Below are 25791 nucleotides of genomic sequence, written 5' to 3' on the forward strand. Positions count from 1 at the left end.
ACTGTATATGCATTTAATACTTAAGAGTTTTTACAGAAATTACTCCACTGTAAGTGTATTTACAGATGTAGCCTTAGGAGGCCAGTGTGCAGCTAATTCTGAAACAGCTTCATGCTTTCATCTGAACTGCTGATGTTAGTTTTCTAGTTTTGAACCGTTTTGGAGAGCCAACAGCCTGGTGCTAGGTGGCTGGAAGGCCAAGAACACAAAATCTATCTTATAGTGAAGCAATTAGTCCATTTAGCCAGTATTGTCCACACTAACTGAAAACAGATCTGCCCATCCCACTAAGTCAAATAGAATAGGCATGCTCTGGGTCCCATCCCTTAAATGTTGCAATCAGATGGAACCTTGGAAGCATGCCTTCTCTGTAGCCACCCCAGCCCTTTGGAATAGCCTCCTCTCAGAGACTCAAGGGGTCCCTGTCCTTTTAGCCTTCTGGAAGGCTGTGAAGACCTGGCTCTTCCCCCAAGCACTGGGTTAGGGTGGAAGTTGAGTCAGGAGGCTAACAGTCTGGTTGGTCTAGCACCAGTGAGAAGGTTATTTTGTTTTTATTCTTGTTTTTACTGGTTTTGTGAGCTGCCTAGGTTCATTATATAAAATAGGCAGCCATATATGTTCTTTAAATAATATCAACAACAACTGGAGGAAGGAGTTTTTCCAGCTCAACTGAAATTGCCAGGGACCGAAATGGAGACTTTTGGCATGTGCGTTGCTAATTAGCTATAGTCTTTCTGAAATCATGTGCTGTATTGTGAAGTCTTCCCAGTTGGAAGCCTATGTTCTCTGCTTAGACAGACAACATTTAAATAGTTACCTTTTCACTTTCTGTGTCAAGCGCAGAGGTTGCTTCATCCAATAGGAGAATTCTTGGCTGGCGGATGAGAGCACGGGCAATAGCAATGCGTTGCTTTTGGCCCCCAGAAAGTTGAGTCCCTTTGTCACCAACAGCAGTATTGTATTTCTATAAGCAATCAACATTATTTCAATAAATATCAGTGCATCAATTACTTCTATCATCTATGCCAATGAATAAGCTAGGATCCTTTGCATGGAAAACACCTGCTCACTCTCACGCTCTCTCTCTTTCTCTCTCTCTCTCTCTCACACTCTCTATGTGTGCGTGTGTGTATGTGTGTGCGTGTGTGTGTGTGTGAGGTACTGCTTTTTCCCTTAGGGGAGCATTTCAGTTAAAGTACAATCTCTGAGTGGACTGCCATTCCTCCAGTTCTGGCAAGAGAGGTGTATCAAGAGGTAAAAGGCTGAATTATTTCACCCTACTAATGTCCTGTAAGCAGCCATGTACATAGAGTATTCAACTCTACACCCAAGGGTACATAGCAGTGTTTCTCAACCTTGATAACTTTAAGATGTGTGGACTTCAACTCCCAGAATTCCGCAGTCAGCCATGCTGGCTGGGGAATTCTAGGAGTTGAAGTCCACACACCTTAAAAGTCGCCAAGGTTGAGAAACACTGCTATCTAGGTAGTGAGCCAACATTTCAATGATTATATGGCAGTTGGGGAAAATGAAAGAATGGTCCCAGCTCAGCAGGCAGTTGTAAGCTTAGTTCATAATAACCTTTTGTATATATCAAGTACAAAGGGCCCTAGATGAAACAGTTTACACCAGTTCCTTTTGGTGGGGGTCAGACTCAAGCATGGAATGGAAACTGCATTGGCTGCTAACATGGATGACTTGTGACAGGACGTGGATGGGTGGAGCTCACTCTTTGTCTCAGATCTCTCAGTACCATGGTATTCTTTTATACTGTTTACAAAAGATGGGAATCAAGGCCACTGTTCTGCAGTGATTCTACTTCTTCCTAAGTGGATGATTCCAATAAATGTTGGTGGGAATGGAGAAGCTGAGTCCCTTGGTCACTTCCATGTGGGGTGCCCCAGGATTTGTCCTTCTCCCACATTCTTTTTATTATCAATCTGGGCTGAGATATCATCAAAACTGTATACTTATGATGCCCAGTTGTATACATCCAACCTGTGCTGAGCAGGAGATACAAGTCCTGATTTGATGCCTGGAAGCTGTGAGGGGGTACTGAACAGAACCTAAACTGAATCTGAGCACAATGGAGCTACTCTCTGTGGAGAAGTCTCTAGTTCCAGAATAATTCCAATTTTAGCTCTGGGTAGGATGACATTTCCTCTGAAGGAGCAGGTCTTAGTTGGAAGGTCCTCCTGGATCCTGCTACAGCAAGAAGTGGAGGGCATGACCAGGGACACTTTCAGCCAGCTGTGCAATTGTGACCTTTCCTGAATCAGGAGGTATTGTACAGTGGTTCACGAACTTAATTCGTTCCGCGACTCTGGTCGCGACCTGAATTGGTCGCAACCCGAATCAAATTTTCCCATAAGGTTCAATGTAAATACGGTTAATCCATTCTGACCCTTCCGAATTTGGTCGCGACCCAATTTTTGGTCGTGTCCCGAATCAAATTTCCCCATAAGGTTCAATGTAATTATGGTTAATCCGTTCTGAACCATATGTTTTTTTTTTAAAACCGCAAAAATATGAAACAAAATACAGTACAAAGAGAGAGAACGCTAACCTTGCTCGACGCGACTTCTGGTGTGGAGGACAGGAAGGTGGATGGGGAGGCGGTTATTGCTTGGAGGGAGAGTCCCCCTCCCTACAGGAAGCCGTGACCACGTGTCATGGGAGGGAAAATGGCCGCAGATCCTGTTCGTCACCTGATCCGGCATTCGCAAACGGAGGCAAAATTTTGCGAACGGAGCTGTTCGTGACCTGAATTGGTCGTGAACAGAAGCGTTCATGACCCGAGGTGCCACTGTACTTACTACAGTGACCTGAGCTCTTGATATCTCCTAATTAGATTACTGCAACTTGCTCTATGGGGTGTGCCTCTGAAAATGACTCAGAAACTACAGCTGGCCCTGTTCATCTACTGACCAGGGCTAATTGGTACAGCAGAGTGACACTTATGTTGCAGGACTAAACTGGTTGCCAGTTTGCTCCCAGGCCCAATTCAAGATGCTGGTTATCACTTATGGCTTGAGTGTTCACCACCTTTGGGACTGTTGGGTGAGATCTGCCTGTCTAGTAGATACAGGCTGAGAGACACACGTTAGAAGCTCCAACTTCCCAGGAGGTAAGGGGAAGTATAGGGTTGGAATATGATCTTCTCAGTCACTACCCCCTGACTCCAAAATAGCTTGATGCCTGAAGTCAGGATTTCTGTCCTTGAATCGTTTTAGAATACCAGTTAAGACTACGCTGCTTGGTGAGGAGAGTGCTATATTGATAGGCTGCGCACTAACAAGGGGCTGTGGGCTTGGCTAACATGGATTGTTATGATATTGTAATGATTCTATTGATTATTTATGTATTTATTCATCCATTCATTCATTCCATTTCTAGTCTGCTACAACCCAAACAACTCTAGGCGATTTACATGATATAGAAACATTAAAACAGGCATACAAATTAAAATCCAGTAAACAGCTTAAAACAATATAAACCATAAAGTCCAAGTAAACCAAGAGAAAAGTAACACTAAGAAATGGCAATAAGGTAAAAAAAAAAAATCCTACGTTACAATGTTCTCCAGAACAGTTTGGCTTTTAGTATCTTCCTCAATGCCACTGAGGGATCGGGTGGTTGGGGCACTACTGGGAGACTGTTCCTGAAGACTGGCACTGCCACTGAAAAGCAGCACCTTCTAGTTTTCTTCACAAGAACTTTATTATATTACATTACAGAGTAAAGTTAACATACAAAACAGAAAGTACAGCAAAGAAAGAAGACAGAACTAAAAGAAAAAAGATAAAAACTAAAATAGTGAGGATAGATAGAAAATTGAAACAGAAAGTGACTTCCGACTATCCCAATAAAGATATAGATACAAATTTTTAAAAAGTTAATCTCTTACCACTAATTAATCCAAATTCACATTATTTCTATCAACACAAACCATCTAATCATTAAAGCTCACAATCAAAACCTCGTTTTTTTCCCACACAAGCACGTAATCTAAGAAGGGTTGCCATAAGGAGACAAATTTAGAAACAGTATTATCTCTTATTAATGCTGTTAACGTTGCCATTTGAGCCAATTCCATTAATTCTATGATCCATTCTTCCACTGTAGGTGTTTGTGGATCCTTCTAAAAAGCAGCACCTTCTAGTTTTAACTTCATTCACTAAAGTGGGCAGCTGAAAATAATTCCTCCCTAGGGATGACCCAACAGGTTCGGCTGATTCAGGATGGAGTAAACAATCCTGCAGGTACTCAGATTCCAAGCCTTAATCAATTGTTTTAGAATTGTAAGTTACCGAGAATCACTTGTGTAGAAATATAGAAACATTTATATAGAAATATTTTACAAAAAAAATAGTGTACTATACATCCATAATTGCCTGTGAGAATAACTTAATTCGTATAATAGGAGGTAATTCTAACACTCTAATTTTAATTTGCTAAGAGTTTTTAAAAATGTAATTGGTTCAGTGCTATCATGGATGTCCAACCCATTATTCTTTACGGTAACATTTTATTTAATTTCCACATCAAGCAAAACTCCTGAACAATATGCCAAACTAAAAGACTCTGTTTGCTCCCGAGAAAGCACACTTAAGAATTCAGTGAAGGGCATGTTAGAAAAAGAACTTACGTTTGGTAAAGAGTCAATGAAGGAGTGTATATTGGCTGCTTTAGCTACTTCGCAGATCTCATCAAGTGATACCTCCCTACTGTTATCACCATAGGCAACATTCTCCGCAATACTGCAGCCAAACAGGATTGGCTCTTGAGAAACAATTCCAATCTGAGACCGTAACCACTGAATGTTTAACTGCTTTGCATTTTCACCATCCAAGAGCTGAAAAACGAGAATTATTACAAGTTCAGAGGCAGAGATTTCTATGATGTACAGTGGGCACTGGCCTTCCAAAATGTTATGAGACATTTTGAAAGCTCCTCGTTACAAAAAAGGAAGAGGACGACCAGCAGAAAGGTGGATGGACTCAGTTACGGGGGCAATGAGGGCACTGTTGGGAGACTTAAAAGAACAGATTAGGGATAGATCATCAGGGAGAAAATCTATCTATGTGGTCGCTAGGACTAAAAAGTGACTTGATGGCACGTAATCAATCAATCAATCAATCAATCAATCAATCATTACAAGTAATTCACAGAAAATCCCACAAGAAATAAGATGAAAATATGATCAATCCATAAATTATGGCTTAGAAGACAGAATGATGAAGCAGAAAGGAAATTCTTGGTTCAGATTTTACCTCATCCCAAGATGACTTTATATCAAAGATGTTGCTGGAGTACATCTCCAGCCAGCATAATCAAGATTAGGATGCAGGTGGGAGTTACAGTCCAACAACACCCCAAGGGTCACAAGTTCCCCACCTCTTCAGCTGCCTTAAACTATTCTTGACATTGGGGTGCCTCCTGGAAAGGACTGAAGGACAATAGCCCAGAGTAAGGGAAGGGACCTAACTCTTCATTCCCATGCCACAGCACCAATTCCAGTAGGGCCACCTTCTTCTAAAGATGTTCAGAATTCCAATCCACGGAGGGAAAATAAAGAAGAAATATATTAAAAAATAAAATGCTACCTTGTTTTGGCAAATAGAGTTCAGTCCTGGGTAGGAATATTTTATTATCTAGCATCATGTTGCATTAATTTGAATTTTAAAAAGCAATATAAGCAAACTCCCAATGAATTTACCACTTCTCCACTGAGGGGATCATAGAATCTTTCAAGCAACTGGACTAGTGTGCTCTTTCCACAGCCGCTGCTTCCGACAAGTGCCAGGGTTTGCCCCTTCTCTACTGCAACATTCAGTCCTTGAAGTACTGGGACATCTGGCCGGGTTGGATAGTTGAAGGCCACTTCCTTAAATGTTATATTGCCACTAATATTTTCCTAGAATCCAAGCAACATCCATATATTTAAGAAAAATGATTGAGTGGTGGCAAATACATATATTAGACATATCAAAAGTAAAGTAAGCAGTTTTAGTGATATCAACCCTCCAAAATATTTTGTAACTTTCCTTTGCTAAAACCACTCTAAAATATCTGCATTTTTAATACCTTCCAAGACTGAAAGACATTTTATAATCTCAGAAGGCAGATTGCATTGAGAGATGATCCCTGCATTAAGACACTATTCTGACACAATCCAGTTGTGCTAGGCTTACAACTCTGGATTTCTAGCTAGGAATTCTGGTAATTGTGCAAATTCTAACACATCTGGAAGCCTGGACTAAACAAATGAACCAGTCTGGGCTACAGAAACCAATAAGATAATTTGAAGAATGCAATATATTGATTTTTGCATCATAATTTGCTGCATCAATAGCACAAATCTATAACTGAGCCATTATATACATGGTAATAGATAGTTGGCATTATCTGTGCACATGAAAAGAAGAGAAGGAGGCTGATAATTTATTAGGCTGCATGTGTCGGAATAAAGTGGCACAATTTAATCTTGTGAATCTAGCAATAAATAACACATTAACTACAGTCCTTGCAGAAGCTAAATCAAGTGCTGAAACGATATCCAAAAATCAACTTACAGGCTTCTTTCCTTCCTCGCTGTAATTATCTATTAACGGTACTCTTTCAAAGAGCATGAACATGTGAGCAGCAGATATCTTGGCTTTGGCATAGTCTGGTGTGAATGAAAACGTCTGCCCTAGAGCCATGGCACCAAACACAATGCAGGAAAATACTCTGGAACAGCAAAACAGCAAAAGAGGATGAACATAGGTTGTATTACTGAAGAGCTGGGCTGTGATCATTTTTACATGCACATTTTGTTACTCTGTTTTTTGTTAATGAGAAGTGAATTATCATAATGGCTGGGAATTCAGGGAATAATTGTGCCAGTGCATTTGGAAGGCACCAGGTTGGGGAAGACTGCTCTAGTAAATGACCTATTTTCTGTTCTGGGAAAAGCTGCATGTGCAAATGTCTCAAAGCAGTCATGCCCAAAATTACTCAAATATTAGCTACCTATCTTTATTATAACTGAAGTTCATGAACTATATCTCTTATTTTAATTGAATGTTTAAACAGCTGCTCTTTTGGGAAAAGCAATTGATGCTGTTTCTAAAGACATGGCTTCCCAACTTTCAGATCACTATCCTTGTCAAACACTCCAGAGAGTACAGGTAGCCCTCACCTAACAACCACAATTGGGACCAGAATATCAATTGTTAAGGGAAGCGGTCGTTAAGGAAGATGTCTACGTGTCTGTTTCGCTCAATGACCACAATCCAGGAGCTCCTGGTTGCAGTTGTTAAGCAGATGGAGCAAAACAGCTGTCTGCTGAAAGATTTCAGCTTCACATGGAGCTGAAATTCTCTCAGAAGGCAGCTTTTTGAGAGTGAAAGGGCTGCCAAACAGTTTCAGTTCCTCTGGAGCTGAAATCCTCCCATCAGGCAGCCTTTTCACTCTCAAATGTTCCTAAAGCCCGCCAAGGGGTTTGCCCTCCCCTCTGTGGACAAAGGGGAAATCCTTTGTAGGGCTGAAGGAATGGAGCTCAAATCTTCAGGATTTGAGCTCCGTTCCTGCACACCACCAAGAGGTTTTCCTCCATCCCCTCTGCTTGCAACCTTCCCTGCACTGATTTTCTGGGGAAACCAGCAGAGAAGATTCACATGATCACGGGGTGGTAATAACCAGTCATAAATGCGAGCAGGTTGCCAAGCACCTGAAATGCGGCCACGTGACCAAGGGGGGGGGGCAGCACAAAGTTTTACAATGGCCAGAAGTGCTTTACGGGCTGTAAAGCACCCTTTCCAAGGCCATTGTAACTTTGAACCATTGTTAAATGAGCAGCCATTAAGTGAGGACAACCTGTAATTTAAATTGGCCAATCTAGTGCTTTGTTAAAAAAATATTCTCATCTCATGCTAGATCACTACTCCTGATGTTTTATTCTTTATCTGGGAATGCTCAGGGTTTTTTTTACTCTTAATATACAACCTTTGCCCTGCTTAAACAGCCAGACAATTAAGGTCAAGAAGCCAAGAGCCTAGGTAATGATCTCCATTCATTCTAGGAACCAAATTATTCATTCCTTTGCTTAATTTCTGCTGTGCATGGTTCCAGAATTTTTCTAGAGCTTGCCTGGCATATCCTTCATTCCACATTCTTCTTCCCGAAGCTAAACCAAACACCTTGCTGCTTTGAATGTCCCACTAGGACCATCCATTCTGGCATTTAGCCAATGGCAATTTCAGTGGTACTATCCTAGCATACTATGATGCAAGTTTGAATGGATTTTTGGATATTGCAGTGTTACTTACAAGAATACAGCCTTAAAATCCATGTATTTATTTGCAACAAGGTAGGCCCCAAAACGAAAACAGGCTGCATAGGTGAAATACATCATGGCTTGGGAAAGGCCAAAAGTTAGTCCGTGAAGATGTGCTTTTTTCACAGAATTTCTGAAACAAAAATGGAAAAGGATTGGTTTGTTTTTTGGATAGTGACATATTCCCTGCTCTTATATCTATTTAAATCCATGCGAATTCCATATGGGTTAACTCATCCTAATCTTTCTTAATGTGGTAGAAATCTGTATTTATGGAACTTTCTAGAGGATGATGGAAGTTGTAATTCAGTACAAGTGGAGGGCACCAGATTGGAAAAGGCTGTGATAAAATCTTTGATTCTGAACTCATTGTTTTCCAAATGTTGCCAAGACATTTTAGTATTTCTTACCTGTATGGTCCTTTCAAATGTTCTCCATACATTTCTTCAAATTTTCTTTCCTGAGTGAGGGAAGCTATAGTTCGAATATTTCCAATTGCTTCTGTGGCAATCTGTAAACAGATGAAAAACACAGTAGCAACAGGAAAATGTTGAACTCCCCAATTCGAATTTTACTTGAACAAGCAGGATTTAGGGCAGTGGTTTCCAAATTGGTGTCATCCAGATATGTTAGGATTGGAAAACATTTAAGAGCATCACCCTGGGGGAAAATGACTTGGCAAAAGAGCTATAAGAGTAATAACACCACACTCTGGCACTATGTCAAAATAGTTTTATATACAGTGGTACCTCGGGTCACGAATTTAATTCGTTTCGCGACTCTGGTCGCGACCTGAATCAAATTTTCCCATAAGGTTCAATGTAAATACGGTTAATCCGTTCTGAACCATATGTATTTTTTTTTTAAACCACAAAAATATGAAACAAAGTATAGTACGGTACAGTACGAAGAGAGAGAACGCTAACCTTGCTCGAGGCGACTTCTGGAGTGGAGGACAGGAAGGCGGGTGGGGAGGTGGTTATTGTTTGGAGGGAGAGTCCCCCTCCCTACAGGAAGCCACGACCACATGTCACGGCAGGGAAAATGGCTGCGGATCCTGTTTGTCATCCGATGCGGAGTTCGTGAATGGAAACAAAATTTTGCGAACGGTGCTGTTCGTGACCCGAATTGTTCGTGAACAGAAGCGTTCGTCACCCAAGGTACCACTGTACTTACCACCAAATTTTAATTATTGAGACCAGAGCACAGTTGCTTCCAGGCATCAATTGTAAGCATTTACACAGCAGTCATTATCATATTAAGTCATGGAAAATTTAGGTATGCTTTGTTGAATAAGCCACAAGTCTTATGGTTTCATTTTTACCACAAACCAAAATTAAATAAATCATTATGGCTTAACATAAGTGTGGAAGCTTTTGAGGGGCTGGAAACTACATCTTGACTTCCTGATCTTCTGAAGGGCTGCAGGACAAAATCTGGTAATGTTCTCATATCACCGGAAGTGGATGACTAAATGTTTTCTGCTTCTTTTTTGGATAGTTGTTATAGGTAGGATTGGGAGTGGGAGGAAAACTCATTCTCATCCTTAGAACTCCCCAAATCCTGGGAAACAGGCCAGAACCACAGAAATAATCACTATGGTTGGGGAGAGGTGTTCATTGCAGCATTAAGGTGTAACATCAGCAACAAATAAGCTGTAAGATGCTTTGAAATGGGAGAGCAACTCGGGAGGAGAGTATGGATTTGAATATCTGTGTCTTGAAGGGTTTCTTCCCAAATACAAGAAAAATGGAAGCAACAGGTCCTAAAATTAAACAACTATGATGATGCAAGATGCAGTATTATACTACAGTTCCCAAACAGGAGTTTGCCAGTTACGTCCTCTGTTAGAATTCAGTCTTCCCCGACCTGACACCTCCATTTGTGCTGGGACTCCCTGAATCCCCAACAGAGTATGGCTAGGAATCCTGGAAGTTGTAATCCTGAAATATCTGGAGGACAAGTTGAAAGAGGCTACTATAGATTGTAAGAGATTCAAGAAAGATGACTTCAGTTTTGTTCTATATCTCTCAGGTTCTCTGCTTTAGTTTTAATACAGCTGGTATACCAGTAGTTGAATTTGCTACTCAAGAGAATAATTGATCAAAAACTTACCTTCCCTGCACTTTGAAGTTTCTCCTTATCTTTCTTGGCGTGTCCAGATAACATTCTTATTTCAATTAGCCCTCCTATGGCAATGATTGGCACAGCAGCCAGAATTAAAAGGGTCAACTGCCAGCCATACACAAATGATATAATAATTCCAGTCCCAAGATTAGCAATATTTTGGGCAATCATACCCAGCCTTGCCCCTGTAGCCTGAGAAAGAGAGGGGAGAAAAGAATATAAAACAAATTAGGAGATGAACTCTTCATACTGAGAAGGGGCTAAAACAACAAACCAGAACTTGACATTGAAAGAGGCTAGACATACAACCCACACTTTGCTAAGATATCCTCTTAGAAAGACAATAATTCTACTGTAGGTAAAAATCCTCAGAGTTTTACAATAGAACAAATTATAACTTGCTAACTCCTTTTTAAAATAGGTATCTTCCAAATTTGTTTTTGTTTTAACTAATTTCAGTTTATATAATCTAAGCAACAGATTTGTCAGTTGAAGTAAGTTAGTGAAGGGTCTGCTAACACAGCAGGTATGTTGTTACACCTCCAATTCATTTTAACTTTTTTCTTTGACTATTTGCCCCAGCTCTGCAACAGCTGATCTATTTTATGTCCGTAACACTATATGCCATGATAAATGTGTTAGTCATCATAACTGCAAGATGCACTTTATTGTTCTGGCCATCCTTTTTCAAATTAGTGACTGATTATAATGGCTTCACTTGCCCCAGAGTAAGTTCAGTTTACTTTTTCAGATGCACAATTTACGACAGGCCTTGGAGACCTTAATCCTTTTTTAAAATATAATTTTATTAAGATTTTTAATTACAATAGTAAAAACTAATACAAACTAAACTTAGAGAAAGAGAAGAGAATGGAAAGAAAGAATAAAAATGCAGGAAAAAAGAAAGAAGAAAAAGAAAAGAAAGAATATAATAAAGAAAAAGAAAAGAAATACATAAAGAAGTTACTTCCAGCCTTCATCACAAGTATAAACAAATGTAATAACTCCTCACCCTCTATAAAGTTAAACAGATATCTCTTCATCCCATATCCCATCCCTTATCTATAAGCAATTCCATAAAACATCAACTTCTCAATTCTGGTATCAGCAAAAAGTCCATAAAGGATTACCAGAACATTGCAAAAAAAAAAAAAAAAAGACTTATTTTAACCTTGATCGAATAAACCAGCTTTATATTCCTTCCTTTTTCTTCTAACAGTCTTAATCTTTAATTCAATCAAATATTGTCAGAGGATTTGATTTCTCTTGAATTCTTCTTTATCCCATCACACAGATTTCTTCAAGGTTTTAAGAAGCCTGTTTTGTAGATCCAATAAGAAAACATTTTCCAGGTCATTCTCTTGGTTTATCATTTGTATTTCCCTTTTAATTTTTAAAACTTCAGCCAGTTTCTTTTATATATCCAGTAAAGCATCCTTTTCCAAATCATTCTCTTGGCCTGTCATTTGTAGTTCCATTTTCTCTGTCTTGTCAGATAAAATTTGTTCCACATCTGTCATTCCTTCATTAATATCTTTTAGACATAGTCTATCCATAGAAGCAGACATCATTACTGACAGTGTTGTTATTGTAGTTACTAATTTCTGGCTCTATTCTTCAAAGATCTCCTTTAATATTTCTGATGTTATAATGTTTTATGTCATTTTTTAAAGTCCCAGTGTTAGGTGACATCAAGAACAGGCTTGTATTTTTTTTTCTTCTGCTTAAAATCCTTAGCCCCTTCTAGTGTCCAGTTTCTAAAATCATCACTTATCTTTTGTTATGACTTGCAATAGCCATGATAGCCAAAATAAATGTTTCCCATGAGAAGCTGTTTACTTTTTATAGTTAATTCCAAAATTTTATAGTAAAAGTCAATATTCCAAATTTATCTGGACCCTTAATCCATTTATAACATTCTTAGATCAAAATCTTATTTACCTTTTTGCTGTTTATTTCAAATTCTTCAGGTTCTTAAGCTTATAATTAATTTTTCTTTTGTTCAGAGTTGAAGATAAACTCACCCAATGAAGACTTTTCAAACTTCTTGTTCTGATCATCCAAATTAAGATTGTTAATAGGCAATTTCCAAATTATCTGGAGAGGTTCCAAGGAAGCGGTCTACTCACTGGTCCCTTGGTCTTTGCTGTGGTTGTTGGCTCCGCTTTCACAGAGCCATCTTCAGTTCAGCATACCTCACCTGGAAGTTTGAGACCTTAATCCTGAGGTCCTGAGTATGAAATTAAATGTCCTTTAATTTCATACTCATACCTGAGTATGAATCTGGCTGGGGAATTCTGGGAGCCGAAGTCCACACATCTTAAATGTCTGGAGGTTGAGTCATGGCAACTGGATTTCTTTTCTTTTTGGTAGAGACTGAAGAAGCTGCTTGGACAAGTAGTGAAACATCTCTACCAAAAAGAAAAGTCCAGTTGCCATGACTTAACCCTCCAGACAATTCCACCTGCATTACTGAGAATCTTCATAAACACACATCTTAAAATTGCCAAAGTTGAGAAACACTGATCTAAAACAAAACCTCCGCATCTATTGGGAACTCCATATCTGCATATGAATGGTTGAATTTCTATTATGGAAAAAAGCCCTGGGAACAGATTGGAAACATGTTATTACTTACACCTTTTACTTCAGAAGCATCATGAGCAAGTCTTGTCGTCAGTGCTCCAGTACTGTTTTTAGGATCATCAAACCAACTGATGTCCTATAAAGCATTTCAAGAAACAAACATCAATTTATTTGCAAATGAAACCCCATAAGGGATAAAATAAAAGAACAGAATTTAGATAGAATCAGAGCTGTAGTAGTCATTGCTGCATTATAATTACTATAATTCCTTTTCATGCATTTATGAGGTTTTTTTGGTGGCTATCTATTGAAAGGTTGGGTTTGTTTTTTTAAAAGCTATGCAAGATTTCTTCTCTTCTTCCCAATTATATACTTATGGATCTAAAACAATAAGCTTCAGTTTTCCATTTCGTCTTCAAATCCCTTCTTTCAGGTCATTAACATGCTTTTGCTTTTTAACATATCAAATCATTTACCATGATAATGGTTTCACATGAGATTTCTAGATTTTATATATTTTTTTCCAGAAGGAAGAAAAGCAAGTCATAAAAACAGAAAGAAGGAAATCTCCCAAATGATGAAAAATGAGTAGAAAAAGTGGAATGTTAAAGAGAACTAAAAAAAAGTTTTTCTTTAGTTAAAGAATAATGCAACAGAGCACAACATTGAATCCTTCAGAGAAGCAGTCTTCCTACTATGGAGAATGTTTAAAAAAATTCTGCCCAATATTTATAAATTCCATCCCTCTTCATGACCTGTAATCTCCAAATATCGTACACCACACCCATTAACTGACATCAGGAGATGATGTTGCTGATTTGTATTTTTCATTTGCATACCCATTCATTTGTTTGTTATTTAGATTTGGACATCATGTTTCCTTCAAAGGTTCAACATAGCATATACAGCACTCTACCATATTTTTCCCCACAGCAAGAGTTCTGTGAGATAGACTCAAAGATGATGATTTAAAGTCATCTACATTTTGATTTAAACTTGAATCTCTCCAAACCTGGTCCAGTACCTAACCGATACTACCCATGGCTCTCAATAGCTGTTGTAGACTAGCAAACCTATATAATAGCTAATTTTTAAATTCATACTTAATAGTATGAATCTATCTAACTGTTGTGAATGTTGAGACCATTTCTAAACAAGAAAGCTGATATTTAAACCAATGTTTGTCCTGTCCTTTGGACAAAACAAACTGTGTAGCATTTACAGAGAGTCTATTACTTTAATAATAGAGTCTATTACTTTAAAAATGATTTATTATACTATTACATAAGGAAACACTTTGTTTAAGAAATATAACTCAAATTAATCCTTGGATACAATTATCATATCTTTTGGAATGTACATCGAAACATGATCAGTTGGGCTGACATGATATAAAAGCAACAAAACAAGAAGCCACATTTCTTCTGCATACCTGTCTAAGTATTGCTTTGAATCCCATGTGACGTATTTTCATTGTAAGAATCTCTCCAGCTCTGCCAAAACTGAAACCCTGAAAAAGAAGAATGTTGTGCCTGATTGTAGTAAATTCAGAAGCAACACTAAGCACAAATGGAAGATCACTACTCTCTTCATATGAGAGAAAATAAAACTCTGAGAAAACAAACATTCAGATGTGTCCACAGGGAATAGTAAAAACAAAATCAAGATGGCAGCCATGATGGTGCAATTGAAGCTCTGCCTATGTTTATGAGCATCACACATAAAAAACAGGTGGAGCTTCTATCTGGCACCACTGTGGTTGCCATCTTGCCTTTTGTGACCACATCCTGTGGATACCCCTGCAAACAGTTGTTCTACCAGAGGTCCAACAGGCTTTGTATTTATAGCTCCCTCCCCCTTTGGACTACTTCCTTCCCATTTTAACTTGGCTTTCGAAAGTAAATATGATTAGGCACCCCTAGTAGAATCTACACTTAGCCAGACTAATATTGTGTATGATTCAGTGATTATTATTAAATTATCATAAAGTGTATCATGCAGGCAGAGGAATTTAAAATACACTATGCAGACAGACAGGCCCAATGTTTTCCTTTCCAGAGTTAAACCACTTATTTTCTAAGATAGCCACACACGCATTGAAATATGAGGCAATGTATCAAGACTCAGATCAGATAGATATACTGAAGGAACCCCATGAGACATGGCTGTTTTCCTGATTTAATAACAGCTCTAGAATGCAGCTATGGGGATCACAGAAGTCTGGAGCTGCCTCTAAACTGGTAGAAATTCCTTGAGTTTTCTTTCCCTTGGCTCATATTTTCAGAATCCACCCAAATATGATGAGAACAAAACAATGTAACCTACCTGAAGAAAAAAGGTGATGAAAGAAACGACCCCAACTCCTAAGAACAGCAGTGAGTATAGATTGCTTTTTTCACGTACAACATTGTTATCTGCGATTGCAAAAACCTACGGAAACAATAATCTCAGCCTTAGTTTTATGTCATTAACTTCCAAAGTGGCACGATACTTTGCTTAGACAACAAGGTTCATCCTCACATCCTGCACACCACAACATGAAGAGGTCCTCCTCATTGTTTTTAAAGGACAAGTCCTCATGACATTGCTCTTGTCTCAACTCCAGTCCAACACAAGGCAGCCTAAAGTAGCATTAAACCTGTTTCGGTTTTAAAGTAAAGTTTTCTTTCTTTTCCCAATAGAATGATCTACAACACTTCACCAGCAATATTGGTGAGGAGCTTTCAGGGGCTGGAATGTGCCCAATTCTTGTTGGTCACTTTCTCCTACTGCTGGCACCTTCCCTGCCAGTCGCTGGGCACTGCCCTCCAGAGGCATTTTGGCAGCTGCTGCGGACAAGATGCCTGCCTTGTGGGTGTCTTCATTTGCCTACCTAATGTTTTGGAGGGTGCCAGGCAGGCATTATGTGGGCTGCTTAAATGCATGGGTATTGGCCAGTTCTTTAAACATGGGTTTAATATGCTTTTAAAATACCACTAATCCTTTGCTCATAGGAGGTCAGTTTTAACCATGAAAGAGAGAGAATTTCTGTTAGCTAGCATGTCACCAATAAGTATATTACAAATTGTCCAACAACAGGTCCCATGCGGCCTTAGTTTTTTGGTGTGTTTTTACTTTTATTACTGGGGGGGGCTCCACACTGTGTCTACTCCATAGGTGGCTTATCAAATATTTCACAATCCTTTGACCAACGTTAGAGAAGAATATCATCACTGCCATAGAAAATAAAAATGCACTCCAGGATACAGTATATGGATTATGTATAAAAAGAAAATTTTCAAATAAAAATGATTTAAAATAAAATTTACAACTATCAACATTATAACGAACAATTTTAGTAATAGTTATACAAAGCAAATAAAATTTTGCATCTATAGTATAACCTCACAGAGAAATTAATATCTATTGGTACCCACAAATCTTACATGCTGCTGCGCAACATTTTGCAACATTATGTGTTATAAAAGAATTACTATCTATGTGTGTGTGTGTGTGTGTGTGTGTGTGTGTAGGTAGTCCTCACATAACAATGCTAATTGATACTGGAAGGATGGAAACTCCATCGTTAAATGACACAGTTGTTAAGTCGAAAAACCACATGACCATGCTGCTTAGCAACAGCACTTCCGGCAGTCCTGGTTGCCATTGTTAAGTGAGGACCTCATGTGACCGTGACTTGCAACTTCCTGCTGGCTTCCCCATTGACTTTGCTTGCAATGGCTGTAAATATGAGGACCAGTCATACCTACCACTCATTCAGTGCCATCATAAGTTTGAATAGTCGCTGAATGAGTAGTCGTTAAATGAGGACCACCTGTATTTAAAAACATATTGTGTGTACATTTGTATATACACATATATCTATGTATATGTATGCATCTACATCTATATGTGTATGTATACATATACATACACACACATGCACATGCATACACACACACACACACACACACACACATAAATAGCTTCCTTCTAATGTAAATGAAGGGAGAACACCACAATGAACCAAAGTAAAGACTTCACAGTCTTCCAGAAGAAGGCTATACCCATGTTCAGAAATAGCCTGAAACTACCTTTATGCTGGCAACTTTTCACCCAGACAAGTTGAAAGGTGACTAAACCTATCCCAGACATAATGTGATGGAATGTTGTTATGAAGGCCACGCTCAGGGAGATAAGCGTTTCCTTAGCCCCCAACAGGAGCGTGGGAAGTTTAAGAAGATGAGACTGGCACTACCCTAAGGAATGCACGGTGTTGTGGCTTGCTGGCTTGGGAACTGAGGTTCAGTCTGGAGAGATTGATGTCAGGTTCAGCCCAAAGATCTCCACGAGACAGTGCAAAGACAGTTCTGTTGTGTTTATTAGCTTCTACCTCAAGACAGATCATGTGACCATGGGATGCTGCAACAGTTGTAAGTGTGAGCCAGTCACCAAGCACTTAGATTGCAATCATGTGACCACAGGGACACTGTGATGGACGGAACTTCAAGGACTGGTCATAAGTCCCCCTCATTCAGCGCTGTTGTAACTGTGAACAGTCGCTGAATGAGTGGTTTTAACCCGAGGACTACCTGTATACGTTTAATGATTATCATCAGGCTGCACCCATTAGCAATCTAAAAATAATATATCCCAAGTTGTTTTTGCTTATGTGTATTCTTTTCATTCTGTCATAACTATTCTATTGTGTTGTAGAACATTGCAAAAGGCCATGTATGAATAGGTGTGGCTGAAAGCATGCTTCCGAAAGGAGGCTTCCTGTCTCCATCCGGAGAATTGCTTGTGGAATCCTGTCTGTGTTTGTGCATTTGTGGCTAACAATTATGGCCGCCTAATAGAAGCCACGTGCAAATTTTGGGGAATCCTGTGGCCATTTTAAAAAATGATTTGGATCAAGGACCTGGGCTTTTGTGTGTTGCAGCTGGAAAGCCTATTATGAGCTCCCCAGAAGAAACAGTGAAACTCTTTCTCTGCAGGTGGCTTCATAGACACAGGGATAACGCAATCTTTTCAGAACCAAAATCTGCCAGTGGCAGCTTCTTGCCAATCCTGACTACAAAAAGGTTAGACTGGGTTAGTACCTGCATGAGACACCACCAGGAAATCCAAGGTTTTACAGGAAAAAATCTTGAAGGAGGCCAATGGCAAGCTACTTCTGTACTGATGCCAAGAAAATTACATAGATCTAGCCACGTAATCAATAAGAGTTGAGCTCAGCTTGAAGGAGACTTCAGCTGCATCAGCACACATTTTACACGAGTAAATTACTGGTACATAAAGTTTATACAAGCCAGCAATGCCATGTACATCTTGTAAAGTTATTAATTCAACTTGAGACAGTTTCTATTAAAAATTGGCCTGTATTTTTAAGAGATAACTTTTTGAAGATTCAATCTTGGTTTAAAACATGGTACAGGAATGAATATTGGAGGCAGAACCCACCGTATGATGACATGGGAATAGTATAAAAATGTATTAAATATATTAAGTACTCACCCCTATGATTTCTGAGAATATTATTGCAAATCCAGGCTGCAGTGCTCCATTGATCAGAGAAGCAAAAGTTCCCACTATAAAGTAAGGCCATTCAGACAGATTCAACTTCATAATCTTAAGAAACGAAACTTGAGGAATATTTTCATCCTAGAATACAGAAAGAGATGAAATGTAATCTATTGTGTTTTTCTCTGGTTTCTGCTCACACACACACACACACACACACTTTTTTTGAACGAATGTCATAGCATTGATTCCCACCTCTCCAAATTTCAAAGGTTTGTGTATGCCCAACAGTCTTTGTTAGTTCCATCAGCATCTCTTTAGGGGCCTTGAACTTGCTGTCTGCAGGCCTCATGCTATTCTTCAGGTCCTTTTGTGTGGCCTGCACTTCACTGACATGCACACTTTTGGCCAGGTGCTAAGATCCTCTGGCTAAAAATGAAAGCAAAGCTCCTTGGCTGGATGGGGCAGGCCAAGGGGCAGCTGCGCTCCTAGCCCTGCATGGAGGCACCGTCCCCTGTCACAGCCTGGGACAGCCAAAGCAGAAACACCATGCACAATGTCTACAAAAATGCATCAAAAACTTTTAGGAAGAAAAAAAAAACTATGTGAGCTACCCCAATGAAGACTAAGCATGCTTATGTGGAATGATGACAAATAGTTGGATGGGAAAACCTGATGGAGTACCTCTAAGACAGGCTCTGTTGACTGACTGGAACAATAGACAGGAACGTTCCATAGTACAGAATATGGAACATTTTGTTGCAGATCCCAGCTGTAGAAACAAAATACAGTTAACAAGTTATACCTGAAATGCAAATCTCTAAACCCAAAATACTTACAGACTGAACTATCTGGACCTCAAGGTCCTCCTCCTGCATTTCTGACTTTTTGAAACTTTTGCGAGTAGAACGTCTCCTCAGCCCATTGGAAAAAGCATCTTTGCTTATCTCTTCTGGTTTGTTTTGCAGATTGGATTCTTTTTCTGCTGACTCTTCTGATTGGACCTCAGTGGAAACTGCCTGAAAAAACAGGATGAACGCAGTGAAAGGATTTCAGATCTTCAAAGAGTGCCCACAATACAGAGTCCAGCTGAAATGTATTAATGCCACTTGTGCTCATATCTAGCTTTTGTGATATAGGCGTAATCACTGACAATATAAAAGACTGAACAGGTCACTAGATTTCTACAGTTGATTGGATTTTTGTTTGCTTTATTCTCAGAAGCTCAGTATGGATAATGATACTGTGAAATAATAATTATGCACTTTTGAAAAAGTTTCTTTTTTTTAAAGACATTTACTTGTAATAAGTTCTGTCTCATTTTGTCATGTCACCTGTGAATAATATCCTGCATCTCCTGGGGGACAATCCCCAGACCACAGAATGACTCTGGCTGTGAAGTAGAACTGGCCCATCATAGAATGAGAAAATTCTGTTCTAAGCCAACCCAGAGAAAGGGTTTTTCCCCCCATTGCTTTGCTTCACCACTGGGATATGTCTGTCTCTGTGCTGCTCCTCAACTTCTGGGTGTTTTCTGTTGAGCAAATGCCTGATTCCTGCTTCCAGACTGCATCTTACAGGATATCCTGAAGTGGGGGCAGAGAAATACTGAATGGGCACAAGGCTGTGATATTCACAAATCACACTGAGGATGATTGCAAATCCCACAGTTAGCAATGGAGCTACTCACAGGTCATTGTAATAAAAAGTCTTTGGGGCCATTTCTCAAAGGACAATTTTCTCCCTTACAAAAACAAGAAGTAAACTGTTCTTATCAGCATATCCCACCACAGGCAAACATTAAAGAAGGAAAAGCTATCTTGAGGACAACAGTCTGAGTGAAGACATAGGAGAAGGGAAAGGGGATAACCAAACACAGCTTTCCTTGTCAGCAGGAATCAGAGTGAAGAAAAGCCACTCTGCTTTTTTTACCCATACATCTCACTTTTACTACACTGTCTCACTTCTTCTTCTTAAATGAAAAAGTATCCAAACTGCTTTTTTTCTTTTTCTTTTTCTTTTTAGCTTTGGGAGGAGAGAGAAGTTGTGGATATGCTTTTGTAGAAATTGCTTTTGCATACTGTTTTTTTCTTGTGATTTTTAATCACCTTGACAATCCCTATAAATCAACAGATATTATTGATAGACAAAATATTGTTTATATAATAAATAAAGTAGGTACATAGTATTGCAACAGGGAGCTGTAAATGATGGTATATCATAAACAAATGAGGTATTGGAGGAAGAGGAGGAAGCGCCAAGCCTCCCGTGACAGAAATAAGATCAACTGGCTCTAAAAGCAGCTCTTTCCACTTTGGTGCCTTCCATGATGCGCACTGAGATCACAAATCTCAGAATAGCCAGTCTGCATGGGCAAAAATCACAACATGATCTACATGAATCATTGCATATGAAGGTTTCCCGCAGTTTTAACAATTGCGTTAACAGGCTGCATCTGCTGACATTTCTCTTCTACACAACTATCATCAGTCAGGAGCCCTGGACTCCAGTGCTACAGCTTAAAGAAAAGAAAAGAAAAGAAAAGAAAAGAAAAGAAAAGAAAAGAAAAGAAAAGAAAAGAAAAGAAAAGAAAAGAAAATCCTTGTCTAGGATGCTCTGTTTGGGATAGAGACAGGTGACTGCAACCAGTAGTACAAATCAAAGTATTTGCCGCTTAGAAGAAAAGCTCTTTGAGTTCAGTAGGATTTGGAAGCAAGGATAGAATTGTAGCTGAAGGGCTTCTTCAAAGAATTATTTGAAGCAGCTAAAAAAAATGCAGATCTCTTCCAGACTAATAACATACCATCTAGACATTGCTCTGGTAGTGCATTACTAATATATATGTATGTATGTATGTATGCATCTATACATACACACATATCCATAAGGCTAAAGCAATATAGATAATTATAAATTGTTAGTCTGGATGCTTTTTCAGAGAGTTATTGTGACAATGGGGTAAAACAGAAAGGCCAAAAGGGAGAAGCACCTTTCCTGATTACTTGAATTATTCTTTACAGCAGGGATTAGGCAATGCCTGATTTACTGTCTGCCAGATTTCCTTACTTGATCTTAAATTCTTGAAAGATACTTCTAAGTAAGTATTTTAAGTGATACAGTATATGAGTGGGAAGCTGGCAGCATCTAACATTAGCCTGATTGATCAATTGCTGTTTGAAATCCTATATGGAACCTGTAAGAACTTTTTGCAAAAAAAGAAATGGTGGGTGGATTCAGCCCTGTCCTATGTTTGAAAGTGGGCCCACTTGCCCAGAAACAAACAAACAAACAAAGATACAGTGGAGTGCTTGGGCCCTAGAAAAGACACTGAGGAACTTTTCCAGTTTGCTTCCGATAAATGGTGTTTGAGCCTTTCCCCACCACTGAGTTAAAGAGCTAGCCACTCATCCTTTATCCAGAAGAAAAGTAAATGGGCACAAACTTTCCTGCCTCATGATCCAGACTGGATTGTATCAACTCTGACTCACTTTTGAATTCCTCCATGCTCTGTTTGAGAGGCCACGAGAGGGGTTGGTTCCATCATTTCAGCCTGCTACATTATTTCACTGTCATTCTTTTTAACTATTATGCCATTTTACTGTTTTACTGGTCCAACCTTAGGCTAAGGGCTATGGAGACTGGCTGAGCCGCCTAGCAAACTGCATAATTTGGATAGACTACTGGCATAGTATTACTGTACCCAGCTTTTTAAGGAAGTCATGGCAGATTGGAGGGAGATGAGGCTGACCAGAGACTGATGGAACAACGGAGAGTCTGCATCACCTGGAAGCAGCCAGTAAATACCACTCTGATCCCACCTCTACTGGTCAGCTGGCTTTGTCTCCAATATAATGGGTGGCAAAGTGTAACAGATTTTACCCGTTTCAGCCGTCCCCGCCTTACAGCGTAAAAGACTGTCTCATCCTTGAGTTGGGTACAAGATGAAGGCAATGTTATGGGGACATGGCAGGCAAAAAGATTTAGACAGGGAATGCTGATACTGTGCTTAGGTTCCACGGAGGTTAGGCCTTCAGGTGAAAGAAAGGAAAAGAAAAAACAAGGAATAAATGGATGCCTACCTGCATATTGACAAGTTTGAAGTAAACTCCTTTCTTTTTCATCAGCTCATAATGGGATCCTTGCTCTTTGATGACCCCATCTTCAAAAGCAGCTATAAGGTCTGCATTTCGGACGGTTGACAAGCGATGGGCCACTACAATAGTTGTGCGGCCTTTCCTTGCCTAAAAGACATATTCAGGTTCAATTAAAATAGTCAGATGTTCATTAGCTTTCCTTCATATTTAGTATAATTAGATTGAAGCCTTCATGCCTTTTGCCCTTTAATCTCTTCCAATTTGTTAAAGCAATGGCCATGTTGACAGTTCATGAATAAATACCTGCACCACGCAGAAAGGATTTGTCCAAGACCATTCAGAGAGCAGGATATTAGGGCATGGAACTAAATCCAGATCTCCCAGATGGTATTCAGACAGTCTACCTCTTTGCATGGAATCTATTTTTTTCTGAAGGTTTCCTTGGTTATATTTCAGGGTTGATGGCAATGAAAAGATGGTGAAAAGGAATTTACAATTTATTTATTTATTTATTTATTTATTCGGCTTGTATGCCACCCATCTCCCCCACGGGTGACTCTGGGCGGCTCACAATAAAAAAGAAAAAACACAATTCTCTCCAAGATGGCTAAAAACTATAAATAATTAAAAAATATATTAAAAATGCCCTAAAAAACCTCCTCTAATTTTGGCCCTAGAAAAACCTGTAAGATGCTGGGGGGGGGGGGCAACCCATCAACCCACCAGCCATCTCCACAGGTGCGGGCCCCCCTCTGGCCCCCAGGCCTTCTGGCAAAGCCAGGATTTAATCCCTTTCCTGAAGGCCATGAGGGAGGGGGCACACCGGACCTCAGGTGGCAGGATGTTCCATAGGGCGGGCGCTGCAGCAGAAAAGGCTCTTTGCCTAGACCCCACCAATCGAAATTCCCTGACTGGTGGGGTCTGCAACCTGCCCCTTCTGCTGGACCGAGTGGGACGGGCTGAAGTGACCAGGGCGAGGCGGTTCCTCAGGTAACCTGGTCCCGTGCCATGAAGGGCTTTAAAGGTGATGACCAACACCTTGAATTGGACCCGGAAACAAACCGGTAACCAGTGCAGCTTGCGCAACAGCGGTGTTATATGTGCCCTCCTAGGGGCATTAAGAACTGTCCGCGCCGCCGCATTCTGCACCAGCTGTAGCTTCCGGATACTCTTCAAGGGTAGCCCCATGTAGAGCGCATTACAGTAGTCCAACCCGGAGGTGACCAGGGCATGAGTGACCATGTGGAGGTCCCCCTAAAACAGTTAGCTGTTTTCACTGTGATATTAAGTCTTCATTCCTTTCATGCCAAGATTCTTGTCATCTTATTATCATGTGAAGGTATATGGCTCACTTAGCACATGGCTTGCTTGCTTGCTTGTTTGTTTATTTGTTTGTTTATTTATTTATGCAATTTCTGTAGCTGCCCATCTCAATCCAAGTGACTTACTGTGATCTGGGAAGCTAATCAGGGGTAGGCTTCATTAGTACTTGGATGGGAGACTACCATGGAACACCTGGGCTATAGATTAATCTAGGGAGTGGAGAAAAAATGCCAAACCACCTCTGTATTATTTACAAGAAAACTTCGTGAATATGTTCATGAAGTCACCATAAGTTGAACTTGACTAAAAGGAGACCTTGTGTTAATCTGTGCCTAAAATTTGCTGCCAGTATCTTATTAAACCAGGACTTTGGCTTGTTCTTTTTGCTCTCCCATCTCCAGGAGACTGCGTTAAACTTTTTTACTCCTTGCTTTTGAGAAAAAACAAAACAGGCATATGTTTTGGAAATTCTAGGCTATAATTGTTGGAGTGTTCTTTCCCAATATGGTGCTCTCCAGATCTGTTTATTTAAAACTTCTGTCACCTTCACACAGCATTGCTTCCTGATTTGGATGACTATACTTCTTCAGATCCAATAAATATTATTGATGTAACTTTCAAACAAGGCATGAATTGTTTCTCTTAAGTAAAACTGTATTTAGAGGAGGTAGGCAGAGAAATCAGGCTATACTATAAGTCCTGGACACCTGATCTTCACATTATCTCCTCTGCAGCCCAATCCAAGTTTCTACTGAATATTCACTGACCCATAGCAGAAGGTTTCAGAGAGGCATAGGAGATTCGGGAGGAAGACCCCATTGGGCAAATGAAGTGCTGCAACTCACTATTGTGGGTCAGATCTTTTACCCCCCTCCCTTTAATACATTTGGTTTAGTTTCATTTTTAAGGACCTTCTCTAAAGCTGCTTGTACAATAGCTTCACTTTCTGTATCCAAAGCTGAGGTAGCCTCATCCAGCAATAGAATTTTTGGGTTCCGCACAAGAGCCCGGGCAATTGCTATCCGTTGCTTCTGTCCTCCACTTAGCTGTGCTCCTCTTTCACCAACCATGGTTTCAAACTTCTGCAGAGCAACAAAGAAACACATTTAACTTCATAACTTAGAATCAATAGTGAAGTTGTCATCAAGGTAGCATCAGTATGGGTGGTAGAACATTTCAGCTGAAAATAAGCAGCAAATCATTCAATGAATAAGAAGCATCAGCCTCTTTCTTCTGCAAATTCACCCTATATTCAATAGTAAGAAAAAACCTTGCACAAAGTATTGGTATTTTAGGGATTTTAGGTATTTCCCCACCCCTGAAGTGCAAATAACCTCATGGCCAATGCTATCACTTGGTTTATAGATCATGCAAAGCATATTTGGTTGAAACTTGACTTGCTGAATAAATCATCATGGGCTTATGCAGAATACTAATCCATAAACTATAGCTTACAAACCACAATGGCAAATCTCACAACACAGTAAGCCATAATAAGGTTTCTTGCTTTTGGCTGAATGTGCTGCATGAAACCAGCCGTAGTGGTATGCAGATCATGGTCGCTAATACAGAGCTTCCAACACCGCTGCAATGATTGGGGTGATCTCTAAAATCTCATGAGATTTCAAGAATGCTTTTTATTTTAATTCTGTATATGTATTTTGGGAGTGCCACATTTTAGTGCAAAAAGTTGCTGATCCATGATTTATGGCCTAGTGCAGTGTTTTTCAAACTTGGCAACTTTAAGATGTGTGGACTTCAGCTCCCAGAATTCCCCAGCCAGCATGATTGGCTGGGAAATTCTGGGAGTTGAAGTCCAGAACAGTTTGAGAAACACTT

General features: G+C 39.7%; 1 protein-coding gene across 1 annotated transcript in view; it reads right to left on the reverse strand.

Annotated features, from left to right (window-relative positions):
* The window catches only part of ABCB1 (ATP binding cassette subfamily B member 1), a 46762-nt gene that overhangs the window by 1873 nt on the left and 19098 nt on the right, over positions 1–25791 (reverse strand). Inside the window, exons 14-27 of the mRNA XM_015887483.3 lie at positions 24864–25034; positions 22615–22776; positions 19375–19554; positions 18530–18676; positions 15359–15463; positions 14466–14543; positions 13086–13169; positions 10436–10639; positions 8731–8831; positions 8313–8453; positions 6576–6732; positions 5720–5917; positions 4649–4855; positions 818–964 (exon numbers count right to left, since the gene is read on the reverse strand). Of these exons, the coding sequence (XP_015742969.1) occupies positions 818–964; positions 4649–4855; positions 5720–5917; positions 6576–6732; positions 8313–8453; positions 8731–8831; positions 10436–10639; positions 13086–13169; positions 14466–14543; positions 15359–15463; positions 18530–18676; positions 19375–19554; positions 22615–22776; positions 24864–25034 (2082 nt within the window). The remainder of the gene's footprint in view (positions 1–817; positions 965–4648; positions 4856–5719; positions 5918–6575; positions 6733–8312; positions 8454–8730; positions 8832–10435; positions 10640–13085; positions 13170–14465; positions 14544–15358; positions 15464–18529; positions 18677–19374; positions 19555–22614; positions 22777–24863; positions 25035–25791) is intronic.

Source organism: Python bivittatus, unplaced genomic scaffold (genome assembly GCF_059951505.1).
Source record: "Python bivittatus isolate LINGU-HERP-01145 unplaced genomic scaffold, Pbiv_v1 ctg000610_np1212, whole genome shotgun sequence".
Classification (NCBI taxonomy): domain Eukaryota; kingdom Metazoa; phylum Chordata; class Lepidosauria; order Squamata; family Pythonidae; genus Python; species Python bivittatus.